The 25,462-nt window shown below is 43.4% G+C and overlaps 1 protein-coding gene across 1 annotated transcript in view; it reads right to left on the bottom strand.

Annotated features, from left to right (window-relative positions):
* The window catches only part of LOC115139667 (serine/threonine-protein phosphatase 2A 56 kDa regulatory subunit alpha isoform-like), a 132,960-nt gene that overhangs the window by 66,890 nt on the left and 40,608 nt on the right, over positions 1-25,462 (bottom strand). Inside the window, exon 2 of the mRNA XM_029677295.2 lies at positions 7,427-7,623. Within this exon, the coding sequence (XP_029533155.1) occupies positions 7,427-7,623 (197 nt within the window). The remainder of the gene's footprint in view (positions 1-7,426; positions 7,624-25,462) is intronic.

Consider the following 25,462-nt stretch of genomic DNA (forward strand, 5'->3'; position numbering starts at 1 on the left):
CTCAACTTTCTGAATGGTCGGCCGTCCCATCTTCAGTCAGCTGTTCGCTCCACAACACAAAATTCTAAAACTGGCTAGCTTATCCACCTCATCTCTTCTTATAAATCGGCTGATAGATGCAAACCAGGCTTACTTTTTACTTTGCCGCTTTCGGGAACAGTTGAAATATATATATATATATATCAATCAAATGCGCACACACATAGGTTCAGGTTAACACTGAGCAGGTTCACACTGAGCACATGTGACATTATATATATATATATATATAATGTCACATGTGTATATAAATATATATAAAAATATGTATTTGGCTAAGGTGTATGTAAACTTCCGACTTAAACTGTTGAAGCTTTTATTTCTTTCATCACATTCCTAGTGGGTCAGAAGTTTACATACACTCAATTAGTATTTGGTAGCATTGCCTTTAAATTGTTTCACTTGGGTCAAACATTTCAGGTAGCCTTCCACAAGTATCCCACAATAAGTTGGGTGAATTTTGGCCCATTCCTCCTGACAGAGCTGGTGTAACTGAGTCAGGTTTGTAGGCCTCCTTGCTCGCACACGCGTTTTCAATTCTGCCCACAAATTGTCTATAGGATTGAGGTCATGGTTTTGTGATGGCCACTCCAATACCTTGACTTTGTTGTCCTTAACCTCTTAAGACTCTAGGGGCAGTATTTCATTTTTGGATAAAAAGACGTGCCCGTTTTAAGCGCAATATTTTGTCACGAAAAGATGCTCGAATATGCTTGGAATTGATAGTTTTGGAAAGAAGACAGTCTTACGTTTCCAGAAATGCAAAGATTTTCACTGTGAGTCCCTTAGAACAAATGCTTCGGGCAAAACCAAGATGTATGACCGACCAGGAAATGCACAGGATTTCTGAGGCTACGTTTTCCACGATCGCCTTATATGGCTGTGAATGCGACAGGAATGAACGGACACTTTATCTTGTTTCCCCAAGGTCTCTGCAGCATTGTGACGTATTTGTAGGCATATCATTTGGAAGATTGACCATAAGGGACTACATTTACCAGGTGTCCCGCTTGGTGTCTGCGTGGCAATCGGTGCGCAAAAGTCAGGTCCCGGTATTTTTCCATTCAAATCTCAGAACAAACCAGGCTACAAGGACGGTGCTTTCAATGGAGAGAAATATGACAAACCACCTTCAGGATTGATTCAAACAACGTTTTCCATGTTTCAGTCGATATTATGGAGTTAATTCGGAAAAAAGTTCGACATGTAGGTGACTGAATTTTCGGTTAGTTTCGGTAGCCATATGCATAGTAACAAAAGGGAACGATGTGTCCTACACAAGAATCTTTCAGGAAAAACTGGACATCTGCTATGTAACTGAGAGTCTCCTCATTGAAACATCTGAAGTTCTTCAAAGGTAAATTATTTTATTTGATTCCTTGGCTGGTTTTTGTGAATATGTTGCGTGCTAAATGCTAACGCTAATGCTAAGCTAGCTATCACCACTCTTACACAAATTAGTGATTTTCTCTGGTTCTAAAGCGTATTTTGAAAATCTGAGACGACAGGATTGTTAAGAAAAGGATAAGCTTGAGAACAGGCATATTTATTTCATTTCATTTGCGATTTTTAGAAATCGCTAACGTTGCGTTATGCTAATGAGCTTGAGGCTGTAGTTACGCTACCGCATACGGGTTTGGTCGGACTATGAGGTTAAGCCATTTTTCCACAACTTTGGAAGTATGCTTGGGCTCATTGTCCATTTGGAAGAACCATTTGCGACCAAGCTTTAACTTCCTGACTGATGTCTTGAGATGTTGCTTCAATATATACACATAATTTTATTTCCTCATGATGCCATCTATTTTCTGAAGTGCACCTGTCCCTCCTGCAGCAAAGCATCCCCACAACATGATGCTTCCACCCCCGTGCTTCACGGTTGGGATGGTGTACTTCAGCTTGCAAGCCTCCCCCTTTTCCCTCCAAACATAACGATGGTCATTATGGCCAAACAGTTCTATTTTTGTTTCATCAGACCAGAGGACATTCTCCAAAAAGTACGATCTTTGTCCCCATATGCAGTTGCAAACCATAGTCTGGCTTTTTTATGGCGGTTTTGGAGCAGTGGCTTCTTCCTTGCTGAGCGGCCTTTCAGGTTATGTCGATATAGGACTCGTTTTACTGTGGATATAGATACTTTTGTACCCGTTTCCCCCAGCATCTTCACAAGGTCCTTTGCTGTTGTTCTGGGATTGATTTGCACTTTTCGCACCAAAGTACGTTAATCTCTAGGAGACAGAACGCGTCTCCTTCCTGAGTGGTATGACGGCTGCGTGGTCCCATGGTGTTTATACTTGCGTGCTATTGTTTGTACAGATGAACGTGGTACCTTCAGGCATATAGAAATTGCTCCCAAGGATGAACCAGACTTGTGGAGGTCTACAATTTTTTCTGTAGTCTTGGCTGATTTCTTTCGAATTTCCCATGATGTCAAGCAAAGAGGCACTAAGTTTGAAAGTAGGCCTTGAAATACATCCACAGGTACACCTCCAATTGACACAAATTATGTCAATTAGCATATCAGAAGCTTCATTTTCTGGATTTTTCCAAGCTGCTTAAAAGGCACAGTCAACTTAGTGTATGTAAACGTCTGACCCACTGGAATTGTGATAGTGAATTATAAGTGAAATAATCTGTCTGTAAACAATTGTGGGAAAAATTACTTGTGTCATGCACAAATGTCCTAACTGACTTGCCAAAACTGTAGTTTGTTAACTTCTCTAGGGTAGGGGGCAGCATTTGGAAATTTGGATGGAAAGCATGCCCAAATTAAACAGCTTTCTACTCAGGTTTGGATAGAAAACACTCTAAAGTTTCCAAAACTGTTAAAATAATGTCTGAGTATAACATAACTGATTGGCAGGGGAAAACCTAAGAAAAATCAATTCAGTAAGTAGGATTTTTGTTGTTGTTGTAGTTTTCTATTCAATGCCATTACAGTATCCATAGACTTAGGACTCAAATTGCAGTTCCTATGCCTTCCACTAGATGTCAACAGTCTTTAGAAATAGTTTCAGGCTTGTATTCTGAAAATTAGGGAATAAGACCAGTCTGAATGAATGGACCCTGCCGTGTCACAGAGCTTTTTCATGCGCGGGACCAGAGAGAGTGACTTTCTTGTTGACCTTTTATGTTGACGACGTTATTATCCCGTTGAAATATTATCGATTATTTAGGCTAAAAACAACTTGAGGTTTGAATATAAACATTGTTTGACATGGTTCTATGAACTTTACGGATACCATTTGGATTTATTTTGTCTGCCTGTTGTGACTGCATTTGAGCCTGTGGATTACTGAAGAAAACGCGCGAACAAAACAGAGGTTTTCGGATATAAAGTGAGACTATCGAACAAAAGGAACATTTATTGAATAAATGAATGTCTTCTGAGTGCCACCATATGAAGATCATCCAAGGTAAGTGATTCATTTTCTCTATTTCTGACTTGTGTAACTTTTCTACTTGGCTGGTTACTGTTTGTAATGATTTGTCTGCTGGGCTATGTTCACAAATAATCATAAGGTATGATTTCAAGCATTTTTAAAATCGGACACCGTGGTTGGATTCACAAGAAGTTAATCTTTAAAACCAATGTAAAAATAGTTGTATCTTTTCAGAATTTTTATAATGAATATTTCTGTATTTGAATTTGGCGTTCTGCAATCTAACTGGATGTTGACCAGGTGGGACCCTAGCGTCCAACATACCCTAGAGAGTAAATTTGTGGAGTGGTTGAAAAACGAGGTAATGACTCCAGCCTAAGTGTATGTAAAACTTCCTACTTCAACTGTACACACACATTTTATTAAAACTGTTATGACGATTGTATTTTCCTGACGGTCTTCATCCATAATTGGCGACTACACGGTTATACAAAAATCGTCACAGCCATAGCCATCAGCACTCGAGAATGCTCAAGACAGACAAGTCAACCTATCCCTCACAAGAAAGCGTCAGTCCGACAGCTAAGGATGTGTTGATCAGTGGTGTAGTGGAGGGTAAAGGCAAGTAAAACACAGTTTACCACCCTATACTTTGTTGCTACTGTCATGACGTTGCCCTCTTTGGGTACAGGGAGCACCATCCCCAGCTCTCTGCTCCTTCAACCAGGCTGCTGTGGTCAATGAGGTCGTAAATTCCTAGGGAAGACCCTGCCTCATGGCCACACAGTATAGAGATAGAGAACAAAGGAATTTCTTCCACCTCCGAACAACATTTACGTCCTGGAGAAGGTATAAAAGATCGGTGAAGAATCCAGCTACGAACTGGTCCGTTTGTTACAACTTGGGGAAGCTCATGGGAGACGGTGTGGCCACATTACCATAACGCTGTTTATATAATAGGCTCAGATATGAGGTTTACATCTAATTGTTGTATAAGATGAATGAGTGAGGATGATACGGTTTGTAAAATTGAGTAATGTGATTTTGGACTGTTTAATGAAGGAAACTCCAATTCCCTTTTGAGTTGAACTAATTCAGAGGACCGCCCATGAGCCCAGTTAGGGTCAGGCATCCTGGGACAGTCCCTTTTCTGCAATTCCGAATAAAACCCAACTTTGAGAAATTCTAACCAGACCATGTTTCTCTCAATCACGGGAGGACAAAGGTTGCAGACCATACCACGTGGTTAAACTCTTAGACTACCGATACCGACAGAATAAGAACAAGTCTTTGATATTAATTACTAGTCTGCAGCTAGGAATTCGGTATCTTTGAACGCAACTCTAACACACAGACAGAGACAGAGAGAGACAGAGACAGAAGACAGAGAGAGACAGAGCGAGAACTCTCCAACAGAAACTAACTTTTCAACAAAGATCAAGACGACACACTGAGCGTAAATATATATATTGATTGCAATTGTTCCCGAATGAGTGAGCGTTCATGTGTAAAGGATTAGCATTTCAATTGTTATAATTATTGTAGTGACTTCTTAGTCGACCCCCACTTCCCTTTTGTCTAACAAACGGCCATGCCAGTTTAGCCCACTAAGGAAATTTCTCCTATAATTTCTTATTAAAACTAAAAGTCTGCGGCAAAGTCTAGTTTGTTTGTTTTATGCATTTCTGTGAATTACTTAGTTAGTAATAAATAAATGAGTTAAGACAATTGAAGTATGGATGACTCATAGTGAAGACTGGGTTCGTGCAGATAACCAACAATTTACGACGTTTGGAATGAGACTAACGTGAGGTAAAATAAATAATTCATTAATTCGAAGACTAATTGATCAGATAAAATATCTGAACGGTTATATAAGGAAATTAACCTTGTAATCTGAATATTTTCCTTGGTGCCCTGACTTCCTAGTCAATTACAGTTACATGAATATTCAGTTTGATCGCGTAATACTAATTACAGAGAATCTTTTATAAAACTAAAAGTCTTCATTTAATGATAGTAAAGACAACACTACAGTTTACCCACCTTTTGCAGGAAAAATGCATTGAAAGTATTGGGAGCGTTACTTTTTTCCTTGCAACCGCTGATCAGTTGACCCACCTATTTTTGTGTGTGTAATGAGCAGTACCCTTGGAAGAGCTGCCAAGTGAGTTATGGCAACCCATATCCGTGGAGCTGGTGTTCTAAATGCTGTGTGAGTCACTGAGGCTGTAGGAGGCTGCGAGCCATCTGAGTGTTCCAGAATGCCTACCTACTACAGGAAGAGACAGTGCTACTCCACCATGTGCCACAGTTTAACAGGATGCTTCCCCTTAGACACATTATATTACCCAGGAAAGAAACTTACGCAACCAACTGAACACTACATTTGGCCAACTCTCACTGGTACAGTCATAGGCATGCTCCGGCCTGTCAGCAAAATAATCAAACTCCATGTGCTCCATCTACCAGGCCTGTTCAAACAAACTGAAAAGGTAGTCTAGTTCTTGGTTGTTTTTTTAGACCAGCCATTATGGATTGGTGATAAACACCAACGTGAGGAAAACAATGGGAGGATTGGAAACTTCTAGCCATACTTGGCTCGCTGGTGAGCGGCAAAACAAAACCCTCCAATTCATATGCTGATGAGTCTAACTGGCAGTGGAGATGTGCCTTGCCATGAGAAAAGATCCACAGTTCTAACACTAAGTGGAAGCATCCACTTATCCAACATTTGTTGTTTAATTAATAACTCGTCTACATTTGCTATCCCACACTACTCAGGAATGGGGAGATAATATTCACACGTCCATAAATCTATCATCACAATGTCATTTTTCATCACTAAGTACTACCTCTACCATCACATAACAAGTGCAGAACCTGTTCTCTCTGACATTAGAATAGGCTGCCTGTGGCAATGATACACACTAAATGTCAGGGAATGTAGGCCTGATCTTTCAAGATAGCAATTTCAGACAGAAAACCCCATAAAAAGACACCTGGGCTGAGAAAAACACCTCTAATCTTGTGACAACTGATGTGTCCTCTCCTTCAGTGTCGAACTAAGCATGTAACTGTTGACATCATTGATCTAAAACAATTACTCTGACACCTCTCAAATGTGATATATCAAGATCAATTAATAAACTCAATGAAACTACTTAGGCCCCTCACATCTACAGAGTAAGGCAGTGGATGCCATAGACTGTAGTTTAAGGTGGCACAAAGAGACAGCCAGAGGTTTCCTGAATCCTAATGATCGCAAGGAGTGCTGAACTGGGGGTGCGGGTCGTCCTTCACTGTCTGGTCTGGCTGCGTGGCTAGCGGTGAGGGTTATGACAAGGGCAAAGGGATGAGCGGGGTGATTAAGAGGTCTAGGTAATCTTTGTGTCTCACTGGAGCTGAAGGTGTGTGACGGCTTTAGGGAGAGCTGTCTCTCTCCCAGGTTGCTCAGAGCATAGCGACAGTGCACAGCATGCAACAAAGTTATATCTTCAGACCCTTTCGATTCACATCTCTAAGAATGACAGCTGCTCCTATTCAAGAACTACTTCCTAATCTTTAGGTTGAAAAACTTGGGTGAATCAGTCCCTTTTCTTTCTAAGAACAATGGCAATCGTTCAAGCCCTTAAAATTGAATGTCATGTATTCAATTACCACTTTCTCTACTTTTTAGTGGCATTCTTTGCAGGATAAAGGTTCTTCCACATCCTATCAAATCTCTCAATCTTGCGTAATCAAACTCATATGCCAGGGACAGGGTGCTTATTTGTTTCACAGAAGTCAAGCAGGACTGGGTGCTGCTGTAGTGTTTTCTGTTATACCATTTTCACAAAATCTTACCAAAACAAACCACTGTGTCCTGGTTTGGATATTTTCTACGCATTGCCCTTTTCCAGCAACTACGGAGGATGAGTAAATAGGCCGGCACAGTACAGCTAGTCCTCGCACAGCTCTGATAAATAGTGTGGAAAGGGAATTTGTGTAAAGACCACACTCACCATATTAGAGATCTCTGGATAGGCCGTCTCTACCAGGACACCCCTGTTGGTGGAGACATAGTCCACCAGCTCGTTGAGCGTGGCCCGCTTAATCTCCTTGCTCTTCAGGTCGGTGACCGAGTCCATGAAGTCAAACAACATGCAGCACTGCTGGAGCTTCTGAGTGAACAGCTCCTGCTGCTCCGTGGAGGGCGCATCTGGAACCAGAGATGACATGGAAACAACATTTAGAAATAAGGGATGTAAGAATTCACCGATATGCATCGGTTCACGGTTCAAATGTTGAAGACATGAGTGCATCGGTCTGCGGTGCCCCAAACCGATCCAAATGTAGCACGCATTGGTCAGAAAATCTGGTCAAACGTTACAAATCGGAGTTTCACATTTGTCCGAAAAACAGCTCTAATCTTGAGAGAACAATGTGTCCTCTCCTTCAGTGTCGAACTAAGCATGTAACTGTTGACAGTCATTGATAAAAAAAAGTAATTTTGCATGCAGAACAACCCCAGGCAATATCAAACTAGTCAAACTTAACTGTGCGCAGCTTCGTGTGCTGACCCAAGAGAGGTCTATTCACAATATTGCAAATCTGTGCAGTAATATCAGCCTTCAAATGCTTGTAAAATGGCTTGTAAAATATTAGGTATTATTAGTTAAGTGACAACCAATGTCATTTGCTAGGTTATCGTTATCAAATGTGCTGTTCAAAATGTTGTTTTACAGAATAAAAGAGACAACACTCATCTGGCTATACATGCTGAGCTTACAATATACACTGCTCAAAAAAATAAAGGGAACACTTAAACAACACAATGTAACTCCAAGTCAATCACACTTCTGTGAAATCAAAATGTCCACTTAGGAAGCAACACTGATTGACAATAAATTTCACATACTGCAAATGGAATAGACAACAGGTGGAAATTATAGGCAATTAGCAAGACACCCCCAATAAAGGAGTGGTTCTGCAGGTGGTGACCAGACCACTTCTCAGTTCCCATGCTTCCTGACTGATGTTTTGGTCACTTTTGAATGCTGGCGGTGCTTTCACTCTAGTGGTAGCATGAGACGGAGTCTACAACCCACACAAGTGGCTCAGGTAGTGCAGCTCATCCAGGATGGCACATCAATGCGAGCTGTGGCAAGAAGGTTTGCTGTGTCTGTCAGCGTAGTGTCCAGAGCATGGACGCGCTACCAGGAGACAGGCCAGTACATCAGGAGACATGGAGGAGGCCGTAGGAGGGCAACAACCCAGCAGCAGGACCGCTACCTCCGCCTTTGTGCAAGGAGGAGCAGGAGGAGCACTGCCAGAGCCCTGCAAAATGACCTCCAGCAGGCCACAAATGTGCATGTATCTGCTCAAACGGTCAGAAACAGACTACATGAGGGTGGTATGAGGGCCCGACGTCCACAGGTGGGGGTTGTGCTTACAGCCCAACACCGTGCAGGACGTTTGGCATTTGCCAGAGAACACCAAGATTGGCAAATTTGCCATTGGCGCCCTGTGCTCTCCACAGATGAAAGCAGGTTCACACTGAGCACGTGACAGACGTGACAGTCTGGAGACGCCGTGGAGAACGTTCTGCTGCCTGCAACATCCTCGAGCATGACCGGTTTGGCGGTGGGTCAGTCATGGTGTGGGGTGGCATTTCTTTGGGGGGACCGCACAGCCCTCCATGTGCTCGCCAGAGGTAGCCTGACTGCCATTGGGTACCGAGATGAGATCCTCAGACCCCTTGTGAAACCATATGCTGGTGCGGTTGGCCCTGGGTTCCTCCTAATGCAAGACAATACTAGACCTCATGTGGCTGGAGTGTGTCTCATGTGTCTCGCTCCATCCACCAACGCCACGTTGCACCAAAGACTTTCCAGGAGTTGGCGGATGCTTTAGTCCAGGTCTGGGAGGAGATCCCTCAGGAGACCATCCGCCACCTCATCAGGAGCATGCCCAGGCGTTGTAGGGAGGTCATACAGGCATGTGGAGGCCACACACACTACTGAGTCTCATTTGAACTTGTTTTAAGGACATTACATCAAAGTTGGATCAGCCTGTAGTGTGGTTTTCCAATTTTGAGTGTGTCTCCAAATCCAGACCTCCATGGGTTGATAAATTTGATTTCCATTGATAATTTTTGTGTGATTGTCAGCACATTCAACTATGTAAAGAAAAAAGTATTCAATAAGAATATTTCATTCATTCAGATCTAGGATGTGTTATTTTAGTGTTCCCTTTATTTTTTTGAGCAGTGTAAGTTAGTCTTAAGTACAGTGCATTTCGAAATTATTCAGACCCCTTGACTTTTCACATTTTGTTACGTTACAGCCTTATTCCAAAATGTATTAAATCTTCTTCCTCCCCCTCAAACTTCACACAGTACCCCATAATGACAAAGCAAAAACAGTTAACATTTTTTTAAAGCAAATTTATATTTTTTTTAATAAAAAAACAGAAATACCTTATATAAATAAGTATTCAGACCCTTTGCTATGAGACTCGAAATTGAGCTCAGGTGCATCCTGTTTCCATTGATCATCCTTGAGATGTTTCTACAACTTGGAGTCCACCTGTGGTAAGTTCAATTGACTGGACATTATTTGGAAAGGCACACACCTGTCTATATAAGGTCCCACAGTTGACAGTGCACATCAGAGCAAAAACCAAGCCATGAGGTTGAAGGAATTGTCCGTAGAGCTCCGAGAAAGGATTGTGTCGAGGCACAGATCTGGGGAAGGCTACCAAAAACAATTCTGCAGCATTGAAGATCCCTAAAGAGCACAGTGGCCTCCATCATTCTTAAATGGAATTAGTTTGGAACCACCAAGACTCTTCTTAGAGCTGGCCGCCCTGCACATCTGAGCAAATCAGGGGAGAAGTGCCTTGGCCAGGGAGGTGACCAAGAACCCAATGGCCACTCTGACAGGGCTCTAGAGTTCCTCTGTGGAGATGGGAGAACCTTCCAGAAGGACAACCAGCTCTGCAGCACTCCAACAAATCAGGCGTTTATGGTAGAGTGGCCAGACGGAAGCCACTCCTCAGAAAAAGGCACCTGACAGCCCATTTGGAGATGGCCAAAAGGCACCTTAGGATTCTCAGACCACGAAAACAAGATTCTCTAGTCTGATGAAACCCAGATTGAACACTTTGGCCTTAATGCCAAGCATAACGTCTGGAGGAAATCTGGCACCATACCTACGGTGAAGCATGGTGGTGGCAGCATCATGCTGAGGGGATATTTTTCGGCAACAGGGACTGGGAGACTAGTCAGGATTGAAGGAAAGCTGAACGGAGCAAAGTACAGAGAGATCCTTGATGAAAACCTACTCCAGAGCACTCAGGACCTCAGACTGGGATAAAGGTTCACCTTACAACCGGTCAACAACAATTCCCACACAGCCAAGACAATGCAGGAGTGGCTTCGAGACAAGTCTCAGTGTTCTTGAGTGGTCCAGCCAGAGCCCAGACTTGAACACGATCGAACATCTCTGGAGAGACCTGAAAATAGCTGTGCAGCGATGCTCCCCATCCAAACTGACAGAGCTTGAGAAGATCTGCAGAGAAGGGAGAAACTCCCCAAACACAGGTGTGCCAAGGTTGTAGTGTCATACCCAAGAAGACTCAAGGATGTAATCGCTGTCAAAGGTGCTTCAACAAAGTACTGAGTAAAGGGTCAGAATACTTACGTAAATGTGATATTTCCGTTTTTTATTTATAATAAATTTGCAAAAATGTCTAAAAACCTTTTTTTGCTTTGTCATTATGGGGTAGTGTGTAGATTGGTGAGGGGGGGGGGGCGATACAGCTTTGTTCTAAAATGTAACTTAACAAAATTTGGAATGCATTGTACATAGAGTAGCCAGCCAAATAGAAAAAGTAGCCAGCAAGGGAGTTCCGGGCTGGGGGGGTCCAGGGGGCATGCCCCCCATAAGTCGCTCTGGATAAGAGCGTCTGCTAAATGACTTAAATGTAAATGTAATGAATGTAGTTTTATTTTTTTGGCCTCTGTTACATTCTAATGCATTGACTCCATCCAAAATACACAGAAAAATAATGACTTTACCTCAAGGATTTGTCAAATGAGTTGTGGTATTGAGTAGAAAGACATGACTTAAAATTACTTAAAATGTATGAATTCCGTGCTAATTGTTTTGGATATCATCAACGCCTCAGAAAAGTCCTGATCATATACGGTAAGTAAAATAACCGTTTTTAACATTAATCCCGTCTTCTCTTGAGATTCAAGTCATATTTACAGTTCCTGCAATATATAAAAATACCACAATGATGTTTGTTTTACAAATTATGTATTTTATTGGCTTTTTTAAATTTAAACCCACATGCTGCGTTTATATTTTCGTTCAGAGTATGTTAATTACATAAGTATTCAACCCCCTGAGTCAATACATGTTAGAATAACCTTTAACAGTGATGACAGCTGTGAGTCTTTCTGGGTAGGTCTCTAAGAGCGTCCCACATCTGGATTGTACAACATTTGCCCATTATTCTTTTCAACATTCTTTAAGCTCTGTCAGCTAGTATACACCTACTTTTCAAGATGGCAGCAAGCATGTACTTCTCTGATCAGAGTTTGTAGCTGAAAACTGGATTATTTAAGTTTGTTTCATCTGGCTGTGAACTCATCAGAGAACAGTGCAGTATTGCAAGGAGACATACAAAACAGGTCTGCTGAAAGTTGAGGCCTACTTGGATATACCTGGGCACACCACTTTATAGGTCCTAGTGCTGGCTGGTTTATAGTCTGTGGTTGGGTTCTGGTTTGCTGCCTATAACCAAAGATGTTATTAACTAACCCAAGCTAGACTATAGCCTGTCGTTTCCAAAGGGAGCAAATTAATCATAGTGGGCAGAACAAGCCAGGAGGTGGGCAGAGCCAAGAACGAGCTAGCGAGAGCCTACTTGCGCGTTCGTTCTAGCAGGTATTTGCATATTTCTGTAAGGGAACGCCTACACTGTGAACGCCTACAACTAAATTCACCCTTGCAATCCTTCTAAACAACGCAATATTTAGAAACCTTGGGATAGGATAAAGTCTACGAAACTAAGTCCACTCTGTTTGTAATGGATTTTAATTTGGTAACTGTAATAAGATAAAATGTTTCATTGATGAGAAAATTTGCAGAATGTCGGACAAAATCCATCTTGCTCCATCTTTTCCCACTGCCTGCCACTGGGCTTCCTCTAACCACCATATCTGGTTGTGAGTGGAAATGCCAACCAGATGCTTCACATTTACACATCCGGAGAATATCGGTCTCATTGCTCTATTTGTGCTATAACTACGGCGATCCTACAAACTGTGCGATCCAATCTAACTATCACACTGTGTGGACTGATTGAGTTTAAGCCAATTGCTCGCCAACTTGTTGCATTTGTGTGGATTTTAACTGACTTTTCCCAAAATGGCGTAAGCAAATTGAGACATTGCAGCGTATCCTGGATAGGTCCCACTAAGACCTTTGTCCTTTTTTACTCCTCAGCCTGGTCGTAGTGCCACTGCCTCGCCACCGTGTCGCCACTCTTCGACTGACCGGCCAGGGCTTCCCAGCAAAGACCTCTTCCTAATGAAGACACCTTTCCCTCATATACACAATTCCATGTCTCCAGGCAAAAAAAATATTATTTAACCGGTCTCATCCCCTTCACCTACACTGATTGAAGTGGATTTAACAAGTGACATCAATAAGGGATCATACTCTAGCTTTCACCTGGTCAGTCTTATGAAAAGTGCAAGTGTTCTTAATTTTTTGTACACAGTGTATATGGTCCTGTATGGCTCAGTTGGTAGTGCATGGCCTACACATAATGCCCTATGATGTCAGTGTTTTTTTTTTATTTTTTTTTTTTAAATTTGGGCAAATTAATAAAACATTTCAAGCTGAAATGGAGAGGGGGGGGGGTCAATGTAAATAGTCCAGGTGGCCAATTGATGAATTGCTCAGCAGTCTTATGGCTTGGGGGTAGAAGCTGTTAAACCTTTTGGACCTAGACTTGGTGCTCCGGTACTGCTTGCCGTGAGGTAGCACAGAGAACAGTCTATGACTTGGGTGCTAGGAGTCTTGTACAATTTTTTTGGCCTTCCTCTGACACTGCCTATTATATAGGTCCTGGATGGCAGAAAGCTTGACCAAGCTTGTCCCCCTTGATCTGGGGACCCATGGCAAATCTTTTCAGTCTCCTAAGGGGGGAAAGGTATTGTCGTACCCTCTTCCCAACTGTCTTGGTGTGTTTGGACCATGATCGTTTGTTGGTGATGTGGACGCCAAAGGAACTTGAAAACTCAACCCGCTCCACTACAGCCCCGACGATGTGAATGGAGGCGCTTCGACCATCCTTTTCCTGTATAGTTCACCATCAGCTCCTTTGTCTTGCAGTGAAGTTTTAGCTCAGTCTGTACAGAGGCCTCTCTTCCTTGGTGCACACTGTCACTGTGTCAGTTTCCATCTTGTCCAGCTGTGTAGATAACATTTCACGTAAACCCTGTTTCTTGTCTGCATCGAAGTAGCGGTCCTTGTACATAGCATCAAGCATGGTGGCGACACAGTAAAGAGAGAATGCCACCGAACCACTTGTTCATAGCTTGTGTCAGCAGTTTTGTTGGGCAGGCATTTCAATGTCATGACAGAGGGTATCACGTCTGCTAAAGGCGCAGTTGATGAGCTTATTTCTCCAGTCAGTCAGAGCTAGCTATTGTGTTCATGTTTCCAAGTTTCAAACATGTTCTCAAATGCCATTGAAATGGCAGCAGCGGTACGACAACCAGCACATTCTTCAGCATGCAATAAGACTTTCCTCAGTACGAAATCCTCAACGACCCACTGCGCTGTCAGATTCAGCATGCTCATGTGGCTGATATCACTGGTACAAATGTCAGTCGTGAAGCTAATAGCAGTGACGCCATTACTGTGTAACTTCGGTAAGGCAAGATCTGAAAAATAGCGCACTTGGTAGTGTGTACCGGTGCTCGACCAGTCGGCAAAAGCCAACATCACCCACGACAGAGAACGATTGATTGTCAAGGGCAATGAATTCCATTATCTTGGCGTCAATGGATTTCACCTTTGAGTTGTGGGCTAGGTTAGGCATGCTGTGTTGCACGTGTAGTGCAACATTTTACGTGGCGCCACGGGGGGTATTTGTCTGTAATAAAGTCCTTTTGTGGGGAAAAACTCATTATGATTGGCTGAGCCTGCCTCCCCAGTGGGTGAGCCGGGCTCCGAAGTGGGTGAGCAATATGCCCACCCATGGCTGCGCCCCTGCAGTCAGTCATGTGAAATCCATAGATTAAGGACTTATATTTTTAAATTGACTGATTTCCTATGCACTGTAACTCAGTAAAATCTTTGAAATTGTAGCATGTTGCGTTTATATTTTTGTTCAGTATAGTTTATCAACATTATAAGCACAAGGCAGTAAGTAAGCTAAGCACAAATGTTTTTTCCCCATAGAGCAATTAGCGGGGAACACCGTTGTCGAAAGGGCATCGCACATGCAATCGGTTTTATGTGATTTCCGTTTGAAATTTAGAAAGAGAGGAGATCTAAGACTACTTTGAAGCACGGTAAGAAATGTCTCATATGTATTAAACGTTCAGGTGCCTCCAGCTCAATGCAAAGTGATGTGTGATGCGCTGATGAAACCTGCCTTCCGTTTCCTTTTGAGATGCTGCTAGAGCAGCAGGTCTGACAGAGTTTCCGCTCAAAGGCTCTGTATCTGTATGCATGTCATAAGATACATAACTTCTGTTTCCATCAATGAGAATAGGCTAAAAAGCATTATTTCGCAATGGGATTTTTTCTTCTACCCAACAATTGGCCGGCACCAATTTTATTTCCGTTTTTTTAAACAATTCAGACCAAAAGCCATCTATTACTGGCAAACGGAAACCCTGACAGGAGTCCTTCCTAACTGAGTTGAATGGCTTTTATAAGAGAAAACTCAACATGGATCAACAACATTGTAGTTACTCCACAATACTAACCGAATTGACAGAGTGAAAAGAAGGAAGCCTGACCAGAATAACATTTTTCCAAAACATTCATCCTGTGTGCAACGTCTGCAAAAAATGTGGCAAAGCAATTAACACTTTGTATTCAGGACAAAAATTTATGTTTGGGGCAAATCCAATACAACACATTACTGAGTACCACACTCTATACTTTCAAGCATAGTGGTGGTTGCATCACGTTATGGGTATGCTTCTAATCGTTAAGGACTGTGGAGTTTTTCTGGATAAAAAAAGGAAATGGCATAGAGCTAAGCACAGGCAAAATCCTAGAAGATTTCAGCAGGACAAAAACCTAAAACACAAGGCCAAATCTACACTGGAGTTGCTTACCAAGAAGACAATGAATGTTCCCGAATGGCCCGAAGACAGTTGTCTTAAATCAGCAGGAAAATCTATGGCAATAACTGAAAATGGTTCTCTAACAATGATCAACAACCAATTTGACAGAACTTGAAGAATGTATAAAAATAATAAATGGCCAAATGTTGCGCAATCCATGTGTGGAAATCTTAGACTTACCCAGAATGACTCAATGCCAAAGATGTTTCTAAGGTATTGACTCAGCGGGTTGAATACTTATCAAGATAGTGTTTCAATTTGTCATAAATGTTTTATAATGTTAGAATTTCTTCTTCCACTTTATCAATAGAGTATGTTGTGTAGATCGTTGACAAAGAAATTACAATTAAACCCATTTTAATCCAACTTTGTAACAACAAAATGTGGAAAAAGTCATGGGGTGTGAATACTTTGTGAATGTACTGTTTATCATTCACTCTCACACACAGAGAGAGAAAGAGGAGTCAGCTCAGAGGCCCTGCCGATGAGCTCAATCGGCAGCAGATTTGAATTTAGAATGGAAAATGAATGTGTTTCTTTAACAAATGTTAGTGCATTCAATCGTTTCGATTCGTTCCTCTAATAAACTGGAATCGCAACTAAATGTTTCAAACTAAAACGTATCGTTCCTGTATTGTATCGGAGCCAATGTACGTAGATGCGTACCAAATAGGCCTAGTCTTGAAAGGGAAAGAGGTACATCCCTATTTAGTGTACAATGTAGTGTTCTCATTTGGCTTAAAGCTAGAATCCTTAACTGAAACAAAGCAGCCTCCCTGCCTCGGTTTTGGTAAAAAGCTGAGCGAGAAATGTAACCACTCAAAATTATAGAGCTACGGATGCATGGATTAACCATCCATGACATCAACATTAGCGTTTTAACCATGTTTTGAGGCTATACAGTGTTTATTTACATTGTTTACTAACATTGGAGTAAAAAAAAAAACTCATATTTTGCGTTCTGATGGGTTACGACAGTTCAACTAAGCTCAAGGGGCATTTATAAGTTATAGTCTTCGAGAAGTCCAAAAATGTATGTGACAACTAAGGATTCTAACTTTAAACCATTGCATGGTAAAACTGTACAATCATTAGGCTTGGATGGTGTATCGTATATAGGGGTGGTTAGAAATAGCCACAGGATGCTTCTTCAATACCGCCAACACTTGAAATTTGAATATTTGTAGCTACTTTTTAAGTAAATACCTGCAGTCAACTTGTGCAATACGTTAGGAGATAAAGAATATTGCTTTCTTCATTTCACCTGTCACATAATTTTCATTATGAATCTTACTGGTGGTACCCAGTCACGTGGTGATTGTTTACAAGCACACAACGAGGAGAGACCAGAGCATTGCGAGTCATTCACTGTTTTGCAGCGTGCATCAGATGATCTAGTTACAGTATGGAATTCACAACTAAATGTTTGCCAGTTACAATTCTTATAACTATTAAATTAACTGTCTAAAATGTGCCAAACGCTCTTCAGTTGTGCATTTGGTTTGCTAATTTAGTAGCTAGTTAGCTATCTAGCTAATTGGTTAGCTTCTTCCAAAATCAAGTTTGCTTAGCAACAACAGAAAATCCCCTCCTGGATCAAGAGCCTTGCTGTCTAATACTTGTTTTGTGTGTGCGCAGCAAACTGTTAGCAACATTTGAGTTACTTATATAACTTTATGAGCTGGGATGTCTGTCCTGCAAATACTTTAGGTCAGAGACTGTATAAAAATGTTTGCAATGCAGTCTTTAGCATTGTCTATGGGATTTTACATGTACTTGTCAGCATTGCAAACCTTCGGATTACAGAGAATCAGTGGGATTTTATTTTTTGAGATTTTTTTGTGTTCAGTGCCAGTATTAACAAATATCCCAGTACGGCACAAGGTCGATATGAAGGTATGACAGTCTGGATACCGCCCAAGCTTAACCATTGCATGGCTTTGGCGTCAACAAAAGTTTGCCTGGTTAGTCACCCAAACAAGATTACCTACAAAATGTGCAGTTAACTGCCAAGGCAGTCTAACTGAATGCAACTTGGAAAATACCCATCATGACTTAAGTAAAAAACGTATACAAAATTCATAGGCAAATTGCTATTGTGGAAGTCAATACTGATTGAAACCAACTTAACAGTATACAGAGGCTTCAATCCACATCCCCAGTGCAAGGCCAAACAGACATTTGCTGAATTATGAAAAGTTTACAGGTACTGACAAGGTCTTGATAAAGTTCATACTGTGCTGCTGACGTGCATTGTGACAGGGTACAGAACAGCGCACTGTGATAAAATAGTTGCAGTTTAGCAAATGGAGGGGGAAAATCCTAATAGAACCTTTTAGTAGGTTTCAGTAAAGTAAACACCTCGGATCATAACAGGCTTACTGCTGACACAGCCTGTGAAAACAGAGAAGTGAGGACTATAATTTACATTAAACACAAGCAAGGACCCAGAGATCCAATTTTTACATCACATCAAGTCAGTGTTGTTCCAATCGACAGGCTTTACATATACAACTCAATATACGTACTTTGGCCGTGCATAGGGCTGTGGCGGTCATGACATTTTGTCAGATGGTAATTGTCATGCAAATGACTGCCGGTCTCACGAAACTGACCATTAATTAACATGAACATGTTTAGCGAGCCTTTGCTTACATTATTACATTTTAATAAGTCAAATAAATCCATGTAATATAGCCAACACAATAAAATACATGTATTTAGTTGTAATAGGCCTAGAAAGCTGGGAATGTCTTAGAAATCAAAACATAAGAGCTGCATGATAAAATTCTATATTGCTGACTTGGAGAAAATCGTAAAAAAAGGCACCTTTGCGCTTCCAGCAGAGACAGAGTGATAACTGCATTGCTGCTATGCTTGTGTAGCAAGAAAGTTAGCGGATATCTAATCAATGGAAAATGGCAGCATTAAAAGTGAACTCCCATCACTATTTGCCCTAGTCTTTCAGACTTTTCAAAATCAAATCATGATGTTTTTAGAAAGTGATGAGGGACAATAGAGAGCTGAGTAGCAGGCCACTAGTAAGGGCCATTAGCCCGTTTGGTAGGTTACCCATCAGTGCAGTTTTGGTTTGGGATTTCAGCTCTCTATTTGACTGTGGTCATGACTCGTGACTACCGGTGTGGCGGTAATACAGTCACCGCAATAGCCCTAGTCGTGCAGAGCCAAGAGACAGCTCAATCATTCTAGGCCTTTATCAGAACGCCATTTATGGATTAGACAGTGAGTGTGTGCAGGGTTATTAGAGCTGACAAGCCTGACTCCGGCCAGGCTATAAACAGCACTTTGGCAGAAGCCCAGAAACACAATGACAGACCAGTACAACGTAGGGCTAGCCTAGCCTAGCAGCAGGGCTATGTCTCTTAACTCATACCAGGAGGAAGCAGCCTTGATTTATGGCCACTTACAAACCCAACACCTAAAGGTTAAGAGGTTGTGCAAACGCAGACTGTTATGTAAACTGCATGTCATCTCAAATCAAGTGTATCAGCTACAGAAGGCATGTGAGTGGTGAATGATGTGAGTAGTACCCTCCCCCACCACCTGATCTGACAGACTGAACACCAATCTGAAAATCAGGGCTACCCAAAGCTCTAACTCTTCCCAAGGAAGTACACTACATGGCCAAAAGTATATGAGCTCATCAAACATCTCATTCCAAAATCATGGGTATTAATATAGAATTTATTCCCCCCTTTGTTGCTATAACAGCCTCTACTCTTCTAGGAAGGCTTTCCACTAGATGTTAGAACATTGCTGCGAGGACATGCTTCCATTCATCCACAAGAGCATTAGCAAGGTCGGGCACTGATGTTGGGCGATTACGCCTGGCTCACAGTCGGCGTTCCAATTCAGCCCAAAAGTGTTCGATGGGTTTGAGGTCAGGGCTTTGTGTTGGCCAGTCAAGCTGTTCCACACCGATCTTGACAAACCATTTCTGTATAAACCTCGCTTTGTGCATGGGGGCATTGTCATGCTGAAACAGGAAAGGGCCTTACAAAACTGAAAGCACAGAATCGTCTAGAATGTCATTGTATGCTGTAGCATTAATTTTTCCCTTCACTGGAACTGAGGGGCCTAGCCCGAACCATAAAAACAGCCCTAGACAATTATTCTTCCTCCACCAAACTTTACAGCTGGTACTATGCATTCAGGCAGGTAGCGTTCTCATGGCATCTGACAAACCCAGATTTGTCTGACCGACTGCAGATGGTGAAGCGTGATTCTTCACTCCAGAGAACGCATTTCCACTGCTCCAGAGTCCAATGGTGGCGAGCTTTACAACACTCCACTATGGCATTGTGCATGGTGATCTTAGGCTTGTGTGCAGCTGCTCGGCCATGGAAGCCCATTTCATGAAGCTCCCAACGAACAGTTCTTGTGCTGACGCTGCTTCCAGAAGCAGTTTGCAACGTGGTATTGAGTGTTGCAACAGAGGACAGACGATTTTTAAAAGCTACACGCTTCAGCACTTAGCATTCCCGTTCTGTGAGCTTGTATGGCCTACCAATTTGCAGGTGAGCCGTTGTTGCTCACTTTAGAATAACAGCACTTATAGTTTACCGGGGCAGCTCAAGCAGTACAAAAAACTTTGACAAACTGACTTGTTGGTAAGGTGGCATCCTATGATGTTGCCACGTTGAAAGCTCTTCTGTACGGGCCATTCTACTGCCAATGTTTGTCTATGGAGATTGCATGGCGGTGTGCTCAATTTTATACACCCATCAGCAATGGCTGAAATAGCCAAATCCTCTAATTTGAAAGGCTGTCCACATACTTTTTTTATGTGTATATGTTTGTGGTTGTTCTAGTTCTAGAGCCAGGGATGTCCATACTTTGTGTTTCAAAGCAATGCTGTAGTAGAGTAATGAATAGTGACAGTGCCACGTTGAGAACATGCTCAACTCATTCAGGCCTGTTAGTGACGGGCTGGCTGAACCACATAGCGTGCAGTCTGTATGGACAGATAGCATTCCCGACGTTGTTGTGGATGATGGGCTCGATCAGAGCGAGCGAGAAAGAGAGAGGCAGACACTACTGAACATGATGCCTGTCATAACGGAAACAGCCCTTCGTCTGGAAAGTCTTCCTTTTCCCACCCCAGGCAAAATCTTTCAGATGGCTATTAAGCTATCATTACATTTTCCTTACATGCTGAAATGTGCTTGTATCAAAACTGAAGTGCAGAAGGGAAAAATCACTTGTGACAACTGACCCCCGGATATTGTATTCCCTAGAATTCCATGTCACACTTGAGTTCATATAAAACCCTTTAGTTGACAGAAACATGAGGGTTGGCAATCTACTTGGGACCAAAACTGGTTTGGCAACAAAGCAATCTCAGGCACTAACAAAGAAACAAATAATAGTTAGGTCCAGGCCTATAGCTTCTCTCTATGACCAAAATCAAACAGGTGAGTGTCTCTTAACTCAAAATAGCATTGTGTTCACTGTTGAAACGGTTCTGTTGTAATTTTAAAGGCATTTTTTTAAAGGGAGGCCTGAAAACAGGCACATACTACCAATAACATGGACTTGTGTATAAGGCCTTGCCAACTCCACTTTACCAACGGCCCGTTAAAACATTAACCATGCTGGCTGCAGTCATGCACAAGATTCCATCAACAGAGCATTTTCCTTTAATTTCTGATGCTCACACAAGAGTCATGAAATCCTTGATCCTCCTGTCCACAAGGGAAAGTCTTGATTTCATGACTGACTTCCGACTGCAGATTTCTCTAATACTGAAGAAAGACATCAAGGGTGGGCTATTTTTGTATTAAAACAACCTGGAGAATGTCGAGACACAGGCAAACACTTAATTTGTCTTCCAAATAAATAAAATCAAATTTTATTTGTCACATACACATGGTTAGCAGATGTTAATGCGAGTGTAGCGAAATGCTTGTGCTTCTAGTTCCGACAATGCAGTAATAACCAACAAGTAATCTAACTAACAATTCCAAAACTACTGTCTTATACACAGTGTAAGGGGATAAAGAACATGTACATAAGGATATATGAATGAGTGATGGTACAGGGCAGCATACAGTAGATGGTATCGAGTACAGTATATACATATGAGATGAGTATGTAAACAAAGTAAACAAAGTGGCTAGTGATACATGTATTACATAAGGATGCAGTCGATGATATAGAGTACAGTATATACGTATGCATATGAGATGAATAATGTAGGGTAAGTAACATATATAAGGTAGCATTGTTTAAAGTGGCTAGTGATATATTTACATCATTTCCCATCAATTCTCATTATTAAAGTGGCTGGAGTTGAGTCATTTACATTTACATTTAAGTCATTTAGCAGACGCTCTTATCCAGAGCGACTTACAAATTGGTGCGTTCACCTTAAGACATCCAGTGGAACAGCCACTTTACAATAGTGCATCTAAATCTTTTAAGGGGGGGGTGAGAAGGATTACTTTATCCTATCCTAGGTATTCCTGAAAGAGGTGGGGTTTCAGGTGTCTCCGGAAGGTGGTGATTGACTCCGCTGTCCTGGCGTCGTGAGGGAGTTTGTTCCACCATTGGGGGCCAGAGCAGCGAACAGTTTTGACTGGGCTGCGCGGGAACTGTACTTCCTCAGTGGTAGGGAGGCGAGCAGGCCAGAGGTGGATGAACGCAGTGCCCTTGTTTGGGTGTAGGGCCTGATCAGAGCCTGGAGGTACTGAGGTGCCGTTCCCCTCACAGCTCCGTAGGCAAGCACCATGGTCTTGTAGCGGATGCGAGCTTCAACTGGAAGCCAGTGGAGAGAGCGGAGGAGCGGGGTGACGTGAGAGAACTTGGGAAGGTTGAACACCAGACGGGCTGCGGCGTTCTGGATGAGTTGTAGGGGTTTAATGGCACAGGCAGGGAGCCCAGCCAACAGCGAGTTGCAGTAATCCAGACGGGAGATGACAAGTGCCTGGATTAGGACCTGCGCTGCTTCCTGTGTGAGGCAGGGTCGTACTCTGCGGATGTTGTAGAGCATGAACCTACAAGAACGGGCCACCGCCTTGATGTTAGTTGAGAACGACAGGGTGTTGTCCAGGATCACGCCAAGATTCTTAGCGCTCTGGGAGGAGGACACAATTGAGTTGTCAACCGTGATGGCGAGATCATGGAACGGGCAGTCCTTCCCCGGGAGGAAGAGCAGCTCCGTCTTGCCGAGGTTCAGCTTGAGGTGGTGATCCGTCATCCACACTGATATGTCTGCCAGACATGCAGAGATGCGATTCGCCACCTGGTCATCAGAAGGGGGAAAGGAGAAGATTAATTGTGTGTCGTCTGCATAGCAATGATAGGAGAGACCATGTGAGGTTATGACAGAGCCAAGTGACTTGGTGTATAGCGAGAATAGGAGAGGGCCTAGAACAGAGCCCTGGGGGACGCCAGTGGTGAGAGCGCGTGGTGAGGAGACAGATTCTCGCCACGCCACCTGGTAGGAGCGACCTGTCAGGTAGGACGCAATCCAAGCGTGGGCCGCACCGGAGATGCCCAACTCGGAGAGGGTGGAGAGGAGGATCTGATGGTTCACAGTATCGAAGGCAGCCGATAGGTCTAGAAGGATGAGAGCAGAGGAGAGAGAGTTAGCTTTAGCAGTGCGGAGGGCCTCCGTGATACAGAGAAGAGCAGTCTCAGTTGAATGACTAGTCTTGAAACCTGACTGATTTGGATCAAGAAGGTCATTCTGAGAGAGATAGCGGGAGAGCTGGCCAAGGACGGCACGTTCAAGAGTTTTGGAGAGAAAAGAAAGAAGGAATACTGGTCTGTAGTTGTTGACATCGGAGGGATCGAGTGTAGGTTTTTTCAGAAGGGGTGCAACTCTCGCTCTCTTGAAGACAGAAGGGACGTAGCCAGCGGTCAGGGATGAGTTGATGAGCGAGGTGAGGTAAGGGAGAAGGTCTCCGGAAATGGTCTGGAGAAGAGAGGAGGGAATAGGGTCAAGCGGGCAGGTTGTTGGGCGGCCGGCCGTCACAAGACGCGAGATTTCATCTGGAGAGAGAGGGAGAAAGAGGTCAGAGCACAGGGTAGGGCAGTGTGAGCAGAACCAGCGGTGTCGTTTGACTTAGCAAACGAGGATCGGATGTCGTCGACCTTCTTTTCAAAATGGTTGACGAAGTCATCTGCAGAGAGGGAGGAGGGGGGAGGGGGAGGAGGATTCAGGAGGGAGGAGAAGGTGGCAAAGAGCTTCCTAGGGTTAGAGGCAGATGCTTGGACTTTAGAGTGGTAGAAAGTGGCTTTAGCAGCAGAGACAGAAGAGGAAAATGTAGAGAGGAGGGAGTGAAAGGATGCCAGGTCCGCAGGGGAGGCGAGTTTTCCTCCATTTCCGCTCGGCTGCCCGGAGCCCTGTTCTGTGAGGTCGCAATGAGTCGTCGAGCCACGGAGCAGGAGGGAAGGACCGAGCCGGCCTGGAGGATAGGGGACATAGAGAATCAAGGGATGCAGAAAGGGAGGAGAGGAGGGTTGAGGAGGCAGAATCAGGAGATAGGTTGGAGAAGGTTTGAGCAGAGGGAAGAGATGATAGGATGGAAGAGGAGAGAGTAGCGGGGGAGAGAGAGCGAAGATTGGGACGGCGCGATACCATCCGAGTAGGGGCAGTGTGGGAAGTGTTGGATGAGAGCAAGAGGGAAAAGGATACAAGGTAGTGGTCGGAGACTTGGAGGGGAGTTGCAGTGAGGTTAGTGGAAGAACAGCATCTAGTAAAGATGAGGTCGAGCGTATTGCCTGCCTTGTGAGTAGAGGGGGAAGGTGAGAGGGTGAGGTCAAAAGAGGAGAAGAGGAGAGCCTTACGGTTGAGGGCGGAGCAGTTGCCGTACCAGGCGGTGATACAGCCCGCCAGGATGCTCTCGATTGTGCATCTGTAGAAGTTTGTGAGTGCTTTTGGTGACAAGCCGAATTTCTTCAGCCTCCTGAGGTTGAAGAGGCGCTGCTGCGCCTTCTTCACGGTGCTGTCTGTGTGAGTGGACCAATTCAGTTTGTCTGTGATGTGTATGCCGAGGAACTTAAAACTTGCTACCCTCTCCACTACTGTTCCATCGATGTGGATAGGGGGGTGTTCCCTCTGCTGTTTCCACAAGTCCACAAGTCCACAATCATCTCTTTAGTTTTGTTGACGTTGAGTGTGAGGTTATTTTCCTGACACCACACTCCGAGGGCCCTCACCTCCTCCCTGTAGGCCGTCTCGTCGTTGTTGGTAATCAAGCCTACCACTGTTGTGTCGTCCGCAAACTTGATGAATGAGTTGGAGGCGTGCGTGGCCACGCAGTCGTGGGTGAACAGGGAGTAAGTACAGGAGAGGGCTCAGAACGCACCCTTGTGGGGCCCCCGTGTTGAGGATCAGCGGGGAGGAGATGTTGTTGCCTACCCTCACCACCTGGGGGCGGCCCGTCAGGAAGTCCAGTACCCAGTTGCACAGGGCGGGGTCGAGACCCAGGGTCTCGAGCTTGATGACGAACTTGGAGGGTACTATGGTGTTGAATGCCGAGCTGTAGTCGATGAACAGCATTCTCACATAGGTATTCCTCTTGTCCAGATGGGTTAGGGCAGTGTGCAGTGTGGTTGAGATTGCATCGTCTGTGGACCTATTTGGGCGGTAAACAAATTGGAGTGGGTCTAGGGTGTCAGGTAGGGTGGAGGTGATATGGTCCTT

Source organism: Oncorhynchus nerka, linkage group LG13, assembly GCF_034236695.1.
Source record: "Oncorhynchus nerka isolate Pitt River linkage group LG13, Oner_Uvic_2.0, whole genome shotgun sequence".
NCBI lineage: Eukaryota > Metazoa > Chordata > Actinopteri > Salmoniformes > Salmonidae > Oncorhynchus > Oncorhynchus nerka.